The following is a 19,232-nucleotide window of genomic DNA, read 5'->3' on the forward strand; positions in this document are numbered from 1 at the left end:
GTACTTTCTGTTCCATATCATAATCTATGGTTGTCTCCAAATGCCTCTGTGATGAGTCCCCTCACCACATAGATGCTTTATTTATCCAAGTAAAGACATTCTCTTAACATTCTTTAAATGATTACAGGATGGCTATAGCATGTCATACATATGTCATATGTAAAAAAAAACATTTAAAAAGATCTTAAAAATCTTTAGTTGCTTTTTAAACAACATAAACATTATGTACAGAACTCACTCAAGCTGCACAAATGAGTTTCAATAAGGAAAATACATTGCTTTCTCAAGTGCTACATTGACTATTACTGGCGTTTATTGTCCACTGAATGAACTGTATATGATGTATGTCCATTTCAACAACCTCACACAATGATTCTCCCAATAAATGATGGAAAAAGAGTTCAATGCATGGTCCAGATCCCCACAGACCCAGTGTACTACATCTGTAGCTTATATTGTAGGTTCCATTTCCTCTTGAGTAATCCAGCATGTCCTGAGATATGAATACTTACAGAATCTAGAGTCACAGCTCATGAGAGTGTCCTTTCACAGTCTGTTCTCTATAGCCATGTGGTCTTGGTTGAGGGTCTCTTTGAACGATGGAACCTGGCCGCAGGGGAGTGACAGTAGCGCAAAGCTCGATGAGCTTCCCTTGGGTTATGAACCCTTCTTGGGTCTGGGGGGACTGGTAGTCAGGCCTCTTCAGCTGTAGCATCTATTCCAGCATAAGTGAAGTTCTCGAAGAGAGCCATGTTGACATAGGCCTGGATGGAAGATGAGAATTGGAGGTTGGTTGATGGCTTCATGCAGACGGAACTGCTATGTGTCTGCTACTGCCACACTTTTTCTATTTCAAATAAATGCTGTTATATTTAACTTTCTGTTCATCAAAGAATCCTGAAAAATCATGTTTTGTGGTTTCCACAAAAATATTAAGCAGTTTTCAATATTGAAATTAGTATTATTTCTGAAGCATCATGTGACACTGAAGAATGGAGTAATGGCTGTTCAGCTTTGCCATCACAGGAAGTAATTGTAATTTAAACTATATTAAAATAGAGAACAGCTCTTTTGAATTGTAATCATATTTAACAATATTACTATTTTAACTGTATTTCTGATCAAATCAAACTGAAACCACCTAGCAACCACCTATAACCACACAGCAGTTCCTCTGGTAACCACCCACAAAGCCTCCACATGGTGTTCTGAGTTTTACATATGCAAGCATCAGTATGTTTTTTTCCCTACCTTCCGTGCCTCTTGCATCCTATTGAGCTGAACAGATATTTGTGAAAATGGTGGTCGCTCGTAGGGTCTGTCTCGCCAACACTGCCTCATAAGTTCATACCTGCATGGATAATTATATATCAGTGATTATAATTCCAATAATTAATACGACTGCAGTCAATCAGTATGGAAAGTGACTACAAGAACACATGAACGTCTGTGCTTACACTTCATCATCACAGTTCCTGGGCTGCTCCATTCTGTAGCCCTGAGGAAGCTTCTCATAGAGCTCAGCACAGGTCATCCCACAGTATGGCGTCCCACCTTGAAGAGAACAGATTAATAGCATTCATCTGGCTGAAGCATCTTTCTAATGTAGTAGACAACAAGCTATTTAACTCAACTTACCTAAACTTACTATTTCCCACAGAAGAACTCCAAAAGACCACCTGAAAAACCAAGGCAGATATTTTAATTAGAAAATAACCAGGTTTAAGAAGAAAAAGATCTGTAGAAAAAGTCAATGCTTATGACTACATTGTTTGCCATGTACACAAGCCACATTCTTGTGTTTAGAAACAGCTTTCAAGGCTGCATTTATTTGATGAAAAATACATTAAAAACAGTAATATTGTAAAATATGATTATAATAATTTCAATCCGATTTCTGTTTTAATATATTTTAGTATTTGATATATTTATATTTAGAAACACGTTGGAAACACTCAACAGCATTTATTTGAAATATTTAAATTTAAATACATTTTATGCATCTTTGCTGAAAGTTTTTTTTAAGCGTCCTAGCTGAAAAGTATTCAATTTATTTGAGAGAAAAAAAAATGTATTAATCCCATATGGTAGTGTAATTATTAGAGCAGTTATGGGGGGTGATCTGTAATAAAAGATGCTGGTAAGAAAAGTAAAAGTAATCCACTACTGTAGATAACTACAGTATATGTTTCAGCTAACACTGATGTGTGACTGTGACAATCACTCCATGCTTTGAAGGAAATCAGTAACAGGCTGATGGAGAAAACTATGTTTGTCTCTCATGCTGGTCATATTGTTTTCAAAATCTTCAGTGCGCAGTGTTCTTTAGTGGGTAAAAAAAGGTTGTTTTGACAGAGGACTGTGGTCTTGTGGAACTTGCTACTCTAAATTTGAGCTTCCTGGTTGGGTTATCAGTTCCTTCCTGCTTATTTATCAGTTGTCCATTAAAAATTTGGAAGGATGAAGACATGTTGTTTTGGATTGAAATTTAGGGATGCCGTAGCACTTTGTCTTTTCAAATATTTAATCAACAATGAATTCCTTTGTCACATTTTTCATAGAAAATAAAGTGTCAGGCAATAACATTTAAAGTTCAGTTAATAAGCATGAGATGTTCAAGGCAATGTTCATATGTGTAAAAAAACACAATTTATAGTATGTACTTACACATCACTCTTTGTGGTGTAGACACTGTAGTTTAGTGACTCGATAGCCATCCATCGCACAGGCAGTCTTCCCTGAGACAGAGAGAGAGCAACATTCAAGAAGTTTTATGAGTAATATAGATACACTATGGACTCAACAGGCTGAGTAAATAAAAGGAAATTAGTTTTATCATCTCATAGCTAACAGATATGGTCCTCACCATGGTCTTTTTCACATACAACTCCTCACCACGTGAGAGGCCAAAATCGGCGATTTTCGCAACTAGGCTTTCTCCCACGAGTACATTTCTGGCTGCCAAATCTCTGTGAATGAACTGTTTATACACAAACAAGATAACCAGACATGAAGTTAGGCCATGTAGTAGTAATATTAATGTGGCACAAAATCTACAATGGCCTAGTTCTACTGAACAATACATACAAAATATAAATAAAATAAAATATTTAATAGTAAATTATAATTTCAAAAATTATTGACATTTAAGACTAATATTTAAGCAAACTGCATGGAAGCGGATATACCATCCAAAAATGTGCTGAAAATGTGAAAATCAGCTGTTTACAACCCTCTACGCACATCTTGGCAATATAATTGCCATTGGCTAGTAAAGTTTTTAGTTTAGTCGCCAGACTGATATTCTATTTTACATGGGTACGCGCACACACACACATATATACATATAAATATATATACACATACACACACACACACACACACACACATAGGGAATGAGACACTGGGGTCTTCTAGGGGTCACTATGGGGAATGCCTCGTCGTGACCCGAGTCTTAAGCAAACATAGAAAACAACAATAACACATTGGCCAGCGTCAGCCTATGACGTCACTACATGTGTGACCACAGTATAAAGAGGCACCAGGAGAACACGTCATCCGCTTCTTCATCTGAAGCTTGCGTCCGAAGCATAGCAAGGAAACTAGAGGACTCGGTGTCTCATTCTTTACTCAGGGAACAATGATTACAGGTGTAACCTGAGATGTTCCCTTTCAAGGGTACTTTAAACTGTGCCCCCAGGGGTCGCAATGGAGAATGGTATACCCATGCCACCATGCTGAGTGCATGCCAAACCACAGATGAGCGCTGAGTAATGTATCAAATCTTCAAGGGAGTTGCCCTTGGGATGGTTAGATGGCGGTCAGTGACATTATTCCCTACAGCCAAAGGCCTAAGCTACATAGCCCATAAACTTGCCTTTTAGGGCCAGTAGTCCTGGGCCCGGGGTAGAGCTTAAAGGCTTGGTTTCAGGAAGAGATTGCTTTAAAGAGATATGACCAAGCTTCTAGAATCGTAACTAGGTCTTGGCCTGTCACCCAGGGGGCTACCGCTTGCTCTGCATGAGCTTGCTGAAGGAACTGTCTCAACAGACCCCTAGTAGAAACACCCTGTCAAAGTAGGTATCATTGAGGATACATAGGAAGAGTGGTGCCCAAGGTGGAACAGGGGCCTGACCGACTCAAAGAAAGGTCACAAAGCCGCAGCGCATAACCCCTACCACAAAGGATTTGATGTGCGAACTTACCAAAGCATAGTTTATATAAAACACAGACACTTTGCGTGCTCACTTACCATAACATGGATTTTAAAGATACTTTTTACCAGACAGACTTAGAGACTTTATGTGACCGTGGCACTCTGAGGGAGCCGTCCATATCATATACAGAGCGCACATAGATGGAAATGGCACATCCCATAGAACAATTCGTGAGGAGTCGCCAACTCATATTACACCTTGGCTAACAATACTCATATTCATATTCTGGTTAGCAGTAAGTTATCTAGCTGAAGGAGCATAACAACCAGCTGTCAGCTGAGAGGTGGCTCGACCTACAACATGTTCATAGAAATCCTGAAGGATTCTTGAATCCTTTCAAGAAGTGAAGCCCAAAGAAGCCTTGAGTCCGGACCATCAGTAAGGTGGTTACTTTGTAAGACACAGAACCAACCAAAACATCATAGGTCCAGCAATCCCCACAAACTCATTCTCCCCCATGACTCAGCAGCAGTGGGTACTGAACTGCAGGGAGCAGACGGCTGCCCCTCATTCCTTGATAATAGATATATACGGGAGCTTTTTCATTGAAAGACGCATGTAGTGGATGCGGACTGCTCCCTTGAAGACATTGCGTGCGTGATCTTCACCCAAACAAATGACGCAAAGATCATGTGTGTCATCATGAAGAAGAGGACGACATGTTCTCCCTGCGCCTCTTTATACTGTGGTCACACTGGTAGTGAAATCATATGCTGTCGCCGGCCATCGTGTTGTTGTTGTTGTTTTTTTAATGTACGCTTCAGACACGGGTCACATCGAGGCATTCCCCATAGCAACCCCTAGAGGATGCAGTTCAAAGTTCCCTTGAAGGGAACAGGCATATCTTCTGTTTTTTCTTAAAAGCTGAATAATTCCAAATGAACTTTGTTATTTTGACAGGAAAATACAATGAAGAATATGGTTTACATGTAGCTTATCGATTTAGTGAACGGTTTGTACAACTCTCGCTCTCTTTCTTTGCATGTGTGAGAAACAGTGGTCTCAGCAAAGCACTTTCATCGCAAAGATCCAATGGTGAGCAAATGATGTAATGCTAAATTTATGAAGATGAAGAACCAAGCTCATCTACATTATGGATGGCCCAAGGGTGAGTACATTTTAGGTAAATTATCATTTTTGAGTGAACTATTCCCTTAATTTTGCCCATCCACATATGGATTCTTAAATATTACCTCCATAATCTGAAAAACAAAAAACAAAACAAAAATATATATACCTGTTTGTCACTTAGGTAATGCATGCCAGTTGCTACATCAGCAGCAAACTGCAAGAGCTGCTGGGAGGTGAGTGTGGAGGCAGTTCCATGCTCTTTGGCAAAGGCAGGATCAGTCTCTAGGACACGACTCTTTCTTAGGAAGTCCAAGAGGTTTCCGTAAGGTGCAAATTCAATTGCTATGTAAAGGTAACCTGTGGATAACATTACCTGTTACATGTCAGCACTATTTAATAGAGAGAAGTTCATATGGCATCTGTGCCAAATAAAGTACTTAGACAAAACTGATATGAAGCCTTAATAACATTACTATGTCAAACACTTGTAGTCCTCTAGTCTGGTGCACTCACCTCTGTTTTCACAGGCACCGATTAGATTAATTATGTTTGGATGCTGTCCCAATTTACACAGCACTTCTAATTCACCAGCAAAGTCTCGATGGTCATTCTCTGAGGAAAACTCTGCAGGTTCACACAATGGACACACAAAATCACACGCATGTAATTCAGACCTTGGCTAACAATGCTCTGTTGGCTTGTGTTCTTACCCTTGAGCATTTTAATTGCAGCACTCATTTTTATACCATCTTTTTTGACCATAGCTTTGAGGACCTGACCAAAGTTCCCTTCTCCAATGACATCCTCAAACTTAATGTCCTCCCATTCCAGTATGGGATAGGTGAGGGGCTCTGTAGAAGGTTTCGGTCGCCGGGTCAGTGTGAGAGTTCCTGAGTTGAACTGTAAGATTGTCTCTTCTCCCTGAGAATGAGAGTTTATTTATGTATTTATTTATTTATTTTTGATATATTGATAAAGTAGGTGCAACTATCCCACTATGTTGAATCATTAAAATATAAAGTTTATGAGCACACATTATTTTTTGCTGCCACTGTACATATGCAAACATAAGAGTAGAAATAAAGTAAAGTGTCTGCTCACCGATACAGACTGATAGGTGAATGTACGTTTTCGTTTAAAGACAGATTTATGAATGTAGAAGAGAATCAAAAGGGCCAGAAGGATGGTCACACAGGTCACAGCCACTGACCCAACTACAGCCCAAAGAAGCTGATGATCCTCAGCCATTGGTCGTCCAACTTGCTGAGTGGTGGGAATATAGCTTGATAATCCTTGTTAATATAAAAACAGCAAGTGCCTTTTTAAAAGTGCATTTTAGAATAGCTTTTAACTTCATATTTTGGCTTTATTTTTTGCCTTTTACTCGTTTATTCTCTCTTGTCACTTACCGTCTCCACGTGTCCTGGCTTGTACAAACTTACTCCAATCCCCTGGCACCTTGGAGAAAGCCCTCACCCTGAACTGGTATAATGTGCTCCCATTGAGGGATGTCACATCCTTCATGGTTTTGTTGCCATCGTCTGTGTCCACCCAAGAGTGAAAGCTGCTCTGACCCACTGCCTGGTATTCAATACTGTATTTCACAATGCCTCCATTGGGGTCCTCAGGTGGATGCCAGTGAAGCCTGACTGCATTGATGGACAGAGCATCTGCCTGGACGTTCCTTGGAGAAGAAGGACCTGGAGAGAGATCATACGTAATTTTGCCACTTCAGTTTCATTTCACACTCTGAAACACTTGGGAGTTATTAGTTTCCACCACATCCTGTCTAACATTCATGTCCTATTTTATAGTCAGTCACCTACTTGCGCCTACTTGGGGACATGAAAAATGTCTTTTTACCCTTCTTATAGATGTGAATATGGTGGGGCTTTGAAGGGGGCCCATGGCTGCCACAGTTTATCAGCCTGACGACCACTTGGTAGTCCCTGGTATACTCCAGATTGTAAAGCTTGATGGAGAGTACATTAAGCAAGGTGGTTTCCTCTTGCAGCTTCTCTCCATGTGGTCCAATGAGCTGTATTAAAAAGCCATTGGCTTCTCGGGACGTACCAATCAGGGACCACCTGATGGTGGCATTACGGCCCTCCAGTGAGCAGGCATTAATCTCCGGCCTGGCCGTGGGCTCTAGTGACACAGAATACGCAATCAGAAAAAACTACAAACTAAATTCAACACATTACTAAATACTATGATAGTATATAAATAACACTAAAATAACATTGGTTAGACAACAGGGGTAAGATGACAACCTCAGAAGTGGGAGAGTGGTATGTTATTGATAATGTTTTAATTATTTAATAAATATTATAATGCCTCTTATTAGATTTAGGTTTATGATGTATTTTACATGCATCAAATGCACTGGTGCAAGTTTACTGAAGGGGTCTTATTGCCACAGCTAGGGGGCTTCTTAACCCAGTAATGTGGCAAATTTGTACACCCTATACATAGTCATTGTTAAACTCTAAATATGTTCTTAAATGAGGCATTTGGCCCAATCTTTCCCTACAACCAATTCTTAGTTCTAGGTTAATTGATTCTCACCTGGGCAGTCAGTCTCCATGATTGCCTCTGGACCCAACGGACCTTCTCCTCCATCCCCTGGGCGAGTGAGTTGTACACGGACATGGTATCTGGTTGAGGGCTTCAGGTTCGATAATGTGATTTGATCGCTGCCATACACTTCATTTGAAAAAAAAAAAAAGATTATAAATTGTATTATTTTTATTACATATATTTATATGATTCTACATGTCAGAATGAACACTAGTAATTCCTAAAACAAGAAGTGATTTTGACAGAGTTACCTATAATGGAGGACCAGGAGTCTTCTGTATCCACTGGCTTGTAAAGCAGCTTAGTGGAAATAATGGGACTATCACCCGCATAAGTGTCCACTGGCTTTACAACCAGTTGTTTGCTGCTCCTCGACAGCAGTTTAGGAGCAGTGGTTGGGTAGGGTGGCTCTAGTTCACAACAAAGTGCACGTTTAAGGGTCTTTCAGCTTAAAAAAGAACATTGTTAGTGTGAATCAATTTTAAACTGAATCTCACCTTTCACAGTTAAGGTAAACTTGAAGGAATCCTGCCCACCATTGGTGGAGACTCGACATTCCCACAAACCATTATGCTCCGCAGACAGCCTTGGGATCTCAAAGTGAGCTGTGCTTTTTTTGGAGTCCATGGTAGTGTGGGATGCCTGAGAAATCAACAGCAGACAATCATAAAGATAGTAGCCACATTAGAAAGACACAACACATTAGGCACAACATTACTACTTTCTAACTTTTCATTTTATAAGCATTCCTTTTTTCCAACTTCAACTTCTCCTTAAGATTCTTATGACTCTTTCACCTTAAGAACGGTGCTTTCCAGCTTGCGTAGCTCAATACTCATGTGGCTAGGCAGTGGATGGCCTGTTGCAGAACATGTGATCTTGTAGCTGGAGTTCAAGTTTCCCTCCAGGTTACTGGCCATGTCCAAAATCTCTGGTGCACGATCTGAAAGAAGGATAAGGTTAGACAAACGGCGCCAAGAGGAATAAACGTCAGATTTTTTTGAGTAGATGGAAAAGTAATTTTGAAGCCTGACCTGATTTCTCACAGTATTGCCCTCTCCAGCCTGTAGGACATTGGCAGCCACTGAATCGACTGCATTTGCCTCTGTTCTTGCAGTTGCAACTTAAAAGACAGTCAGCGCCGTACATTCCTTCAGGACAGGCTATGAAAATAACATTGGAAATCCTGGTTTTATTGTATATTTCAACAATTAAACATGACAACTAGCATTTTAGAAGGATTCAGTAAGTCTTTATGTTTTAGTGTCTGAGCTCTGACCTCATGAAATTTATGTGAGTGTTTTTTTCTTCCACAAGTGTGTCTTCATACATCACAACTGCAACATTATTTCTCGAAATGGAGACTTTTTATCTTACAATTACTATCTTATTTCTTGTAATTCTTACTGTTGCACATTATCTTGCTTTATATCACATTGCAACATTATTTATCTTAGTTGTGCCGACTATTTTTCAGAAATGTGACTTCCACATATCTTTTCACAGTTGCAACCTTCTGTTCTTATAATTGCAGCTTTGTATTTCACAATGTGATAATATATCACACAATTCGACTTTATATCACTCCGTTTCAGCTTTATTTCTCATAATTGTGGCTATTTCCTGTATTAGCAATTTTGTATTTCACAATGTTACAGTGTGATTTCTTTTTTTTTGTGTGTTATTTTAAACTTTATCTCACAATTACACGTTTTATTTACTCTGAGGTGGAAACTGGCTTTCACAAAGTCTAAAACAAATGGACAGAGCAGCAAGAAATGCTTATCTTGGTCAGATTATTGGAAGCTGATTTTTTACTGGCACATCCCAGCAGCACCTGTTTAAACTTAAATGATACTCTGCATGAAGGGAACGGTTCTTATATACAAGGATCTTAAGTTAAACTCACGTTTACGACAGCGATCTCCATGCCAGCCGCTGGCACAAGAACAGCCGTAGGGATCCGAGAGACAGAAACTCAAGCCCTGGCATCCATTCTCCGACTTACAGGATTCCTGGCAGTTCCTACCAAACATCCCTTCTCGACAGGCTGCAAGACCAAAAACAGAAAAAAAATGATTTGTGTGTTTAAGTTCTTAAATGAATAGTCTCTACAGATGCAAATGATCAGTTTCATATAAATGGTTTCCATTTACCTGTCTCACAGCGCATTCCCATAAACCCCGGTGGGCAAACACAATCTCCAACTTTGTCATGGCACACGCCTCCATTCAAGCACTCGGGACAGTCTTTGTCACAGTCGGAGCCCCATTTATTCTTTGGACATGCTAGAACATACACAGGTAACAAAACATCAAGCACTAGAATAGAAAATCCAAAGTTTTGAATATGTTTAAATGAGTTATATGATACTTATCATCTTACCACGAACGATGAGGCGGATCCAGCCACTATAAAGAGCACTTTCTCCAACATAGTTGACACTGTAAATCCCTGCATTGTTTTCATCAACTTTCATCAGATCTAGAACTGCTGTGCTGTTCTGGACATCAGCAATAGGAGTCATGTAGAAGTAGTTACCTAAAGCAAATCAGAATATTCTTGCTTGTAAATTGTTCATTTATTTACTGATCTTTTGCGCCATCATTTACTGATCATCTTGTTGGAAACATCCCGCTGGATCTTCTTTGTTTTTCTGCATCCCATTTTTGATTTTTTTTATGTATACAATTTATAAATCGTAAATCGCTGTACTAATATGCATAAAATGATGCATACATGCTCTTTAGACATGAATCTTGCTTAATAGTAAAGAATAAGATTAAAGCTATACTGACCATTGAATTTCCAAGTAATGTCTCGTCTTTCTGTCCCAACAACGTCCATGATTAGTTTCACTTCATCTCCTTTACTGGCCATCAGAGTGACACTCACTGGCTTGAAGTGACCTTAAAACACATAATAATAATAATCTGGTTCAGGTGTGTTTGATTAGGTTTGGAGCTGAACTCTGCAGGACACTGGGTCCTGCAGGGTTCAGGACCTATGCTTTCACTCAGAAATGACAATTCAGTCATTATTTACTCACCCTCATGTCATTTCAAACTTGTATGACTTACTTTCTTCTAAAGAAAACAAAAAAGATAGTTTTAAAAAATGTCTCAAGGGTAATTTTTTTATTTTATTTAGGGTAATTTCAAAGACAGTCAGTGGGATGCAATGTTGTTTTGGAACCCACTGACTCTTATTCTCACTCTCTCAGAAACAAGTGAAACATTCTTCAAACTATCTTCTTTAGTGTTTTTTTTTTTATCACACAGGTTTGTAACAACATGATGGTTGGTAAATTATAACAGTTTCATTTACACATTTTTTGGGTGAACTTTAAGTTATGTTTATTTTGTGTTGTACTTTTGCTGTAGTTGTTGATGAGAGTAACACTGCCAGGTTGGTCAGAGCCCCTTTTTGAGTGACAGTAGAAAATCCCACTGTGGTCAAAGCCTGTAAATCCAGTAGCCACCACTTCTTTAGTCTGTGGTCTCCGCACATCAAAATGTGGTGAATCTGCACGGAGCACAATGCTGTTGTCCTTTGTGATGCTCAGCTGAATCCCGTCTGTGTCACGCTCTCCAGAAATGCAGGAGAGACGGAAATGATGAGCAGATGTGGCCCTGTTAGAGGTCATGGTGAGATCCATGACTGCATCTGAGAGAGGAACCATTTCATACATATTAATGCAATGCAATTTACTAAAACAGGACAACTATTGGAAAACAATTAATTAGAAAGTTATTAAATTAATAGTATCATCTCTTAAGTGTGAAACGTTGAACCTCTAGAACTTAGTACAGTTTTCTGTTTATTAATATAAAGATAAAAAAATACCAACAACAATGGAGGCACCATAGAGGAACATCCACATTCCTGCTTCAACACATTTCCCCTGGCTTTCTGCCACTATGTGGCCTTCTCAACACAAGAACAATATCAGGAAACAGAGAATCTAAAGCCATCATTCCACCATGAATACCATTAGATCCCATGTGCGAAATAATGAAAACATGTAGAGGAGCCCGGGGCTAGTTGTCACACTTTTTTACTCCAGTGAAGTCAGTATCTATATAAGCACATGCCATAAAGTGTTGGGTACAAAAAAAAAAAAAAAAAAAAAAAAATTTCTCTGTTGTTGTCCGATTTAGAGCACATATTGATCTGCTATTAAGGCTGTTGATATATGTTGCTAAATTTGCCAAAGGTGAACCTGTACTGGCCAATAATTAAAGACAATAATTACAAATTGTAATAACTTACCCGGATATTAAATAAATAAATAAATAAATAAATAAATAAATAAATAAATACAATTAAAAAAATCTAACAAATTACCGATTGAAAACTGTTTGAAAACAGTTCCAACTCTCAGTTAAATTTACCTATTATGCTCATTGTAAGGATCAAATAAATTAATAAATAGTGTTTTAAAAGCGAATTGTGAGCAAGAATTGTCAAATAGCTATCATTCTAATATATAAAGACCAAAATACTGTATAGAATATTTGAAAACCGACATACAAATGACTTTTTATGCGACAACTAGCCACGGCGTCCCATAACGATTTTACTTTCCCAATCAATCAATACATATTTTGAATACTTTTTGGTATAACAACTGCTTACCAGATATGTCGACGACCCACAAGAGGCAGATTAAATGCAGCATGACTGTAGTCATATGTTCACTCTCAGATAATAATCCGTTAGAAATGAATTTGTCATTCCAGTGGGATTTTCCAGCTCGCCAGCCGTCGCCGCGCGTAATTGCGCATTTCTACGATCATTGTGAATGCACGCGCACTGATTCACCCTGAGCGTGGAAATCTGTGCTGTTGACACGGAGAAAACTCAACTCTTCTGCTTACTCCACACTCATACTTTGGGTGGGAAAGGAAGGAAGAGGCGTTGGGAATTGGAGAGAGGGAGAGGGAGAGGGAGAGAGAGAGATCGAACTGTTTGTCCAACAAGTATTTTCACACGAATTTCACTTACACAAAACTGGCTGTGTCTGATGACTTAAGGTCAGTTCATCAAGATCAGGGATGTTCTTTAATTATTTCACTGCAAAGCGTTTACTTCTAAGTTGTTATTTAAAGGGGTCATATGATGCGAGGCCCCGGTCCCATATGCAAAATAAATAAATAAATAAAGTTTGCAGCTTTGTGCTTGTGACTACAAAGTGCCTACTTTCAATTTTATTACAAGATACATCGAAAATAAGTTTTTTAACGCTCATTAATTTGTAGTGAGATAATTCGCCAGTAGTGAATCCTCAATGTTTCATGAAATCGATCATTCAGATTCAGAGTTTCAAAAAAGTCAACAAGTCTACGTTTTTTTGAGAATATAGGTGGAATTTTCACATTAACTTCAGACGATATAATATAATAAAATACAGAAATTTTTCTTATACCACGAAAATACTATTATTCCTTATACTATAATTTTTGAGTCAGTGTCACAAAGATCTCAACGCCATCTCCTCAGGATGCACCTTTAAGAGAGAAATGTCTCTTTACGGATTACATTATGAAGTAGTTTTTGTCTTAGATTTGAATTATTTGGTTTTAAAGTAGTAATTCAAAGCATTCTATAAATATGTTAATCGTGTCTATGAGGCCAGTATTCGGATGCACATCCTGTTTGTTTACCAAGTGTTTTTTTTTTAATTATTATTAATTTTTTTTTATCCGATTTTATTTTAGGCAAGTTGTGTAGATTTGAGAAGGCTAAATTGATCAAACATATGCTTCATTGTGCTTCCTGCATCTGGCTGCTGGGTCGTTCCTTTAAATAAATAAATCAAATAAAAAACTTGAATGTAACAAACATAAAATGTAGATAACAATTTCCTTCAAATCAAGCAATACACTTTTTTAAAATTACCATGAACAACAAAATGCAAAATTACAAAGACAAAATATAGATTGAATAAGAAAATTGCATATGCATATAAAAACTGAAGCACCATTATTTATTTTATTGCATTTTCATTTTATTCAGAACTGTGATTTCTTGTTACAGTGCCATTACCTAACTAAAGTTGCACTTATATTATATTATATTATATTATATTATATTATATTATATTATATTATATTATATTATATTATATTATATTATATAGCTAACATACACACACACACAAACACACACACACACACACACACAAACACACACACACAAACACACACACACAAACACACACACACACACACACACACACACACACACACACACACACACACACACACACACACACACACACTCATATACATATATAAAACTAAGGAAGGAAAGTGTGCCCAAAATACTGTTTCATGTCAGCATGCTCAGAGGTTAAATGCAGACTGATTTACTAAGTCAGGTGATCTCACATTATGTGAATATTCAGATGTTTCCTGTCAACTGTTCTTTTTAAGGCTGCTAATGATGCACTGGTACAGTCTGGATTCTTAGTCTTTTAATATCCCCATCACTCAAGGCATCAAACTGTCATAAAGAACAGCGACCACTGTAATATCAGAGAATGTAATGTCATATTTGCCTACTGTGTGAACAAGCTCCAAGGTACTGCAGGCATTTTGTATCTACTTACACCAGTCATAGCCAGGAAACAATAACCAATCCCTGACTTTGTTTTGTCTAAATGCTCAGTCATCTCTTGTTTAATTGCAGAGGAAAAGCCCACCGCCGCACGTCTACCGACACATTAACACTGTCTTTGCACATTTCACTAATTTGTAGATGGATGGTTGTTTTCTGTCTGTTTCTTGATAACATCACATAATCAGAGCTGACTCAGACTGACATTGTTCTGACTTTCCTGTTTTCCAATGCAAGAGTAGTACAGATAAAAAGTCATTTCTTTTTTGCACACAGATAAACAGAGTTTAGTTGTACAAAATATTTTCAATATGCATTGTTCAACAAGAATCCTCAAAAGGAAGCATAGCTTAATAATAATAAAAAATAATATTTCTAGGGCACAGAATCAGCATATTAGAATGATATCTGAAAGATCATGTGACACTGGAGGCTGGAGTAATAGCAGCTTTGCCATCACAGGAATAAATTACAGTTTAAACAATAATATAAAAAGCAGTTATTCTAAAATTGTAATTATATTTAACAATATACTTTTTGTTTGTTTTCAAATAAATGCAACTTTTTCAGCATAGAGACTTCTTTCAAAATTCTTAAACACACCATCCCCACATGTTTTGTAGAAATATGCAAGATAACCGTTGCTCCAAATGTATAAATTCAATATAGACCCCCAGATACAGTAAATACATTTTTATATAGTATGACAGTTGCATGCACAGATCAGTTTTTTCTTATTATGTTATAAATTTTATTATGCTATGAATAAAAGAACAATATGCAAAAATATGATTTTCATTGTTACTTTTGTCCTTTCTTTATATGTGTCTTGGCTAGAACGTGTGTTTTGGAGTATATGGGTATTTGTGTATATACAAAAAAATAATAAAACAACCAGACTGATAAAGCATTGGATGATAAAGTGTTTGGATGAGGAAGCCGCATGGGAAAGTAGTAGACACTGAGTCAACATATTCTGTGGATGCATGGAGCCAGGGAGGGAAAAACACTCACAAGAACAAGGTACTTAGAGAGACTACCGCCGCACTCCCCCCAGACTGCCGCCTATTGTCTCAGTCGCCTTTTGTAGTCCTACAGTAATTGCTTTGTCTCCTATATTTATTATGAAAATGATGATGAATTCCAATTATTTTTTCTTGTCGGCAGTCAAAGACTCAAGGCCTATTCCTCCATCATTCAAGAGACAAAACAGACACTGGTGGCCAGTACACATGTAAAGGAAATCAAAAGGCATTGTGTAACTTAAGTGTTTATTCTTTGAAAAATGCATTAAATTGACCAAAATTGACAGTAAAGACTCTTACATTGTTTAAGCAAGATACATTGTGGGAATCTCATACAGAAGCTTGATTAAACCTTAAACACAACTATAATTGCTGTTGACGAGGGAGGGGACAACTGTGAGTGTTATTAGATGCATTGTGTCTATGTGAGAAAGTTTGTATTAAATTCCCATTTCCAGCCATTGTGACGAGAGCTGGCAGGCCTCCACACGCACTGAATGTGAATGTGTGAGAGTGTGAGCTGGCCATGCAGAAGCCAGTCTCATGGGCACGCAGCCCGGTTGAGGAAGCTCACCATGGGACCCATACATCTATAGGTGCTCCATTATACCCTTAGGTCACTGCCGGAATTTCTCTTGTGATAGCGGGGCTAACATTATGGCACCAGCCGTAAAACCTTTCCTTGAAAATCTGTCATCTCTTCCCACACGTCTTGAAATTATGCTTGTTGAAAACTCATACAATTTCGCCATCAGCCCAATGGAACAATCATATAAAAATTTCCAGCTGGCATGGATGTCCATATCCGTGAAACAATAAACACGGCGGTTTGAGGGAAAAGAAGATGTCTTTGTGTTTTTACCAAGTCAGCCAGATGTAGAGTGAAAGAGATAAGAGGATCTTCAACAGATAGGGTCAAGGATAGGAGACCTGAAATAGGAGGATGTGGAGAGTGTAAGTACAAGAGAATGAGAGAGAGAGTAAAAAACAAAGGACAAAGGAAGGGAAAAAGAGGTGAGAGGGCACATCCGCTCCTCAGCTTTTGTCTCAAGAGTGTGCATGTGCAGCCTGAGACATCTACACCCTGCCCACTCTTAAACTCTCAATTCATATTTCCTTTCCTTCCTACACAAATGATGCAAACGTCTTTGTTTAAAATGTATGCAAATAATATAAATACATATATTAACACAAATACACACACACACACACACACACATATATATATATATTGTATATATACTGGTCAGGCATAACATTATGGCCACTGACTGTGACTGTATAATACTGATTGTATCTTCATCATGGTACCTGTTAGTGTGGTGAGGTGGGGGGTCATATTAGGCAGCAAGTGAACATTTTGTCCTCAAGGTTGATGTGTTAGAAGCAGAAAAAATGGGCAAACATATGGATTTGAGCGAGTTTGACAATGGCCAAATTGTGATAGCTAGTTTATAGCTAGATTATTGGGTCAGAGCATCTCCAAAACTGCAGCTTTTTGTGGAGTGTTCCCAGTCTGCAGTGGTCAGTTTCTATCAAAAGTGGTCCAAGGAAGTAACAGTGGTGAACTGGCGACCGAGTCATGGGCCCCAAGGCTCATTGATGCATGTGGGGAGTGAAGGCTGGCCCATGTTGTTCAATCCAACAGACGAGGTGTCAGAATACACATTGCATCACAGTTTGTTGCGTCCATGCTGACCCCTGTCATCTATGTGGATGTTACTTTGACACATACCACCTACCTAAGCATTGTTGCAGACCATGTACACCCTTTCATGGAAATGGTATTCCCTGGGGCATGTGGCCATTTGTACTTAAACCATGAATTTATACTCATAATTCAGCTCGTTATGTCTATGGCTGTTCATTAACAATATTGGTTACATGGTTAGCATTGTGGTTTTGAAATGTTAATAGGACCTTATCTGAACAATAGCCATCAGTCTAGCCTCTCACTTTAGTGTTGGCTCATTGTGGTAGTACAGTGGAAATCCATGTTCCGTACACAGCAGGGCGTCTTGCCATGGGTCCCCATCTGTGAGCATTTCCAGTACCATTCAGATCCATGTATAACATAGGATGGAGAGGCCGCGTGGCTCATTGAGGGGTCATTACACAGACTGAATTTGAAGAGCATGATGGAGAGGATGAATGAAAGCAGTGGTGCTTCCTACAGATCTGCTGCTGTTAGATCTGTTACATGACTCGTTTATGACTATGAATAAATGAATTATTTAGACTGATGCTGGCACACGCTTAAAGCTAAAGATCAAAGAGAAAATGTGATGCTATTATGTTAAACATCAGCAAATGGATATGACCCCAGCTGAAAATTATGTCAGTGTACAAGTTGTGATTTTGGAAATGTTTGGGTGATAGGTGAACACATCTGACCCATTTTCCTCAATCAGCCAAGAATGCTGTGTCATTCTTTCAGATCAAATGTAAGGAAGTACTAATCATAACAGGACTCAGTATTGTAGTTTGTAGAGACCCCTGTATGACTTTATCATTTGATAATTTTCAATGTTATTATATGTGGTTTATGGGGACTCTCCATAGGCGTAATGGGTTTTATCCTGTACAAACTGTATTTTCTATTGCCCTACCCCAACCCTACACCTAAACGTAACCCTCACAGGAAACTTTGTGTATTTTTGGATTTTCAAAATAACTAATTCTGTATGATTTATAAGCATTTTGAATTACGGGGACACTAAAAATGTCCTCATAAACCAACTCCTCATTGTAATACCTGTGTCATACCCATGTCATTACACAAATTTGTGTCCTCGTTAACCACATAAACAAGCTTACACACACACACATATTCTATGGCCCTACACCAACCCTACACCTAACCCTCACAGGGAACTTTGTGCATTTTTACTTTCTCAAAAAAAAAAAAAAAACTCATTCTGTATGATTTATAAGCGTTTTGAAAAATTGGGACATGGGTCACCCTATCCTTGCAATACCTATGTCATACCCATGTAATTATACAGTTGTGTCTGATATGTCACAAAAACAAGAGCACACACACACACACATATATATATATATATATACATATATATGCATGTGATGTCTGAAATGACTAATTTATCTGTCTGTCTGTCAGTCCATTCATCAATCTTTTTATTATTATTTTTATTTTATTTTTTGCCATTTTTGTCATTTTCTGCAAGGACCACAGTCTGCACTTCAGACATGAACTCAGGTCACCCTGAGTGTAGCTTTTACATTTAATTTGAATAATTATCTTGAATATTTACTTAAATGTTTACACAACAACAAAACAAAAACATGAAAAGAATTAACATGAAAATAACTAAAATTAGTCATTGCTCTGTGGTGCAATTTTTGTGTAATATACATTACACAATATAACAAAAAAAAATGTATGGTTCTTTTGTAATTCTGATTGAACCCAACACCACTTACGCAAAGCATGTGCTCTACCATTGAGCTATATCTCCAACTGAAGGTATGCTTTCCCTCTTGTGTATTTACAAGTACTTTTTATTCAAGATAAATAATATATTTATTCCAACATTTATGTATGCACACAAGGTTCAAAGGTCTATAAAAAAGGGTACATTTTTGTTTAAAGATTCATCATTAATTGGAGATGCTGTGGATCTAATCCAGGATCTCATACATAAAAAGCACATGTTCTACCACTGAGTTACATCCCAATTATAAACTTTTTTGCTTT

General features: G+C 38.0%; 1 protein-coding gene across 1 annotated transcript; it reads right to left on the reverse strand.

Moving 5' to 3' along the window:
* Positions 1-41: 41 nt before the first annotated feature.
* Positions 42-12,748, reverse strand: LOC128015651 (tyrosine-protein kinase receptor Tie-1). The gene is made up of 23 exons (XM_052599683.1): positions 12,507-12,748; positions 11,241-11,534; positions 10,667-10,777; positions 10,254-10,409; positions 10,025-10,156; positions 9,778-9,918; positions 8,903-9,031; positions 8,666-8,811; positions 8,366-8,510; positions 8,120-8,278; positions 7,857-7,994; positions 7,152-7,436; positions 6,698-6,988; positions 6,390-6,580; positions 5,999-6,209; positions 5,802-5,912; positions 5,455-5,645; positions 2,867-2,980; positions 2,668-2,738; positions 1,639-1,679; positions 1,458-1,554; positions 1,252-1,351; positions 42-764 (listed from the first exon to the last, which is right to left on the reverse strand). The coding sequence occupies exons 1-23, from the start codon at positions 12,559-12,561 to the stop codon at positions 693-695; spliced, it is 3,381 nt and encodes a 1,126-aa protein (XP_052455643.1). The 5' UTR covers positions 12,562-12,748; the 3' UTR covers positions 42-692.
* Between the last annotated feature and the right edge of the window lie 6,484 nt (positions 12,749-19,232).

This window comes from Carassius gibelio, chromosome A6 (assembly GCF_023724105.1).
Source record: "Carassius gibelio isolate Cgi1373 ecotype wild population from Czech Republic chromosome A6, carGib1.2-hapl.c, whole genome shotgun sequence".
Taxonomy (NCBI): domain Eukaryota; kingdom Metazoa; phylum Chordata; class Actinopteri; order Cypriniformes; family Cyprinidae; genus Carassius; species Carassius gibelio.

Bases quoted from the DNA above. Each gene is read 5' to 3' on its own strand.
- LOC128015651 (XM_052599683.1), bottom strand. From the start codon at position 12,561: ATGACTACAGTCATGCTGCATTTAATCTGCCTCTTGTGGGTCGTCGAC. The intron at 10,778-11,240 runs GTACAACACAAA...ATGTGTTTTAAG, and splicing joins CATCAACAACTACAGCAAAA to GTCACTTCAAGCCAGTGAGT. The intron at 5,646-5,801 runs GTGAGTGCACCA...TGTTATCCACAG, and splicing joins CGGTGCCTGTGAAAACAGAG to GTTACCTTTACATAGCAATT.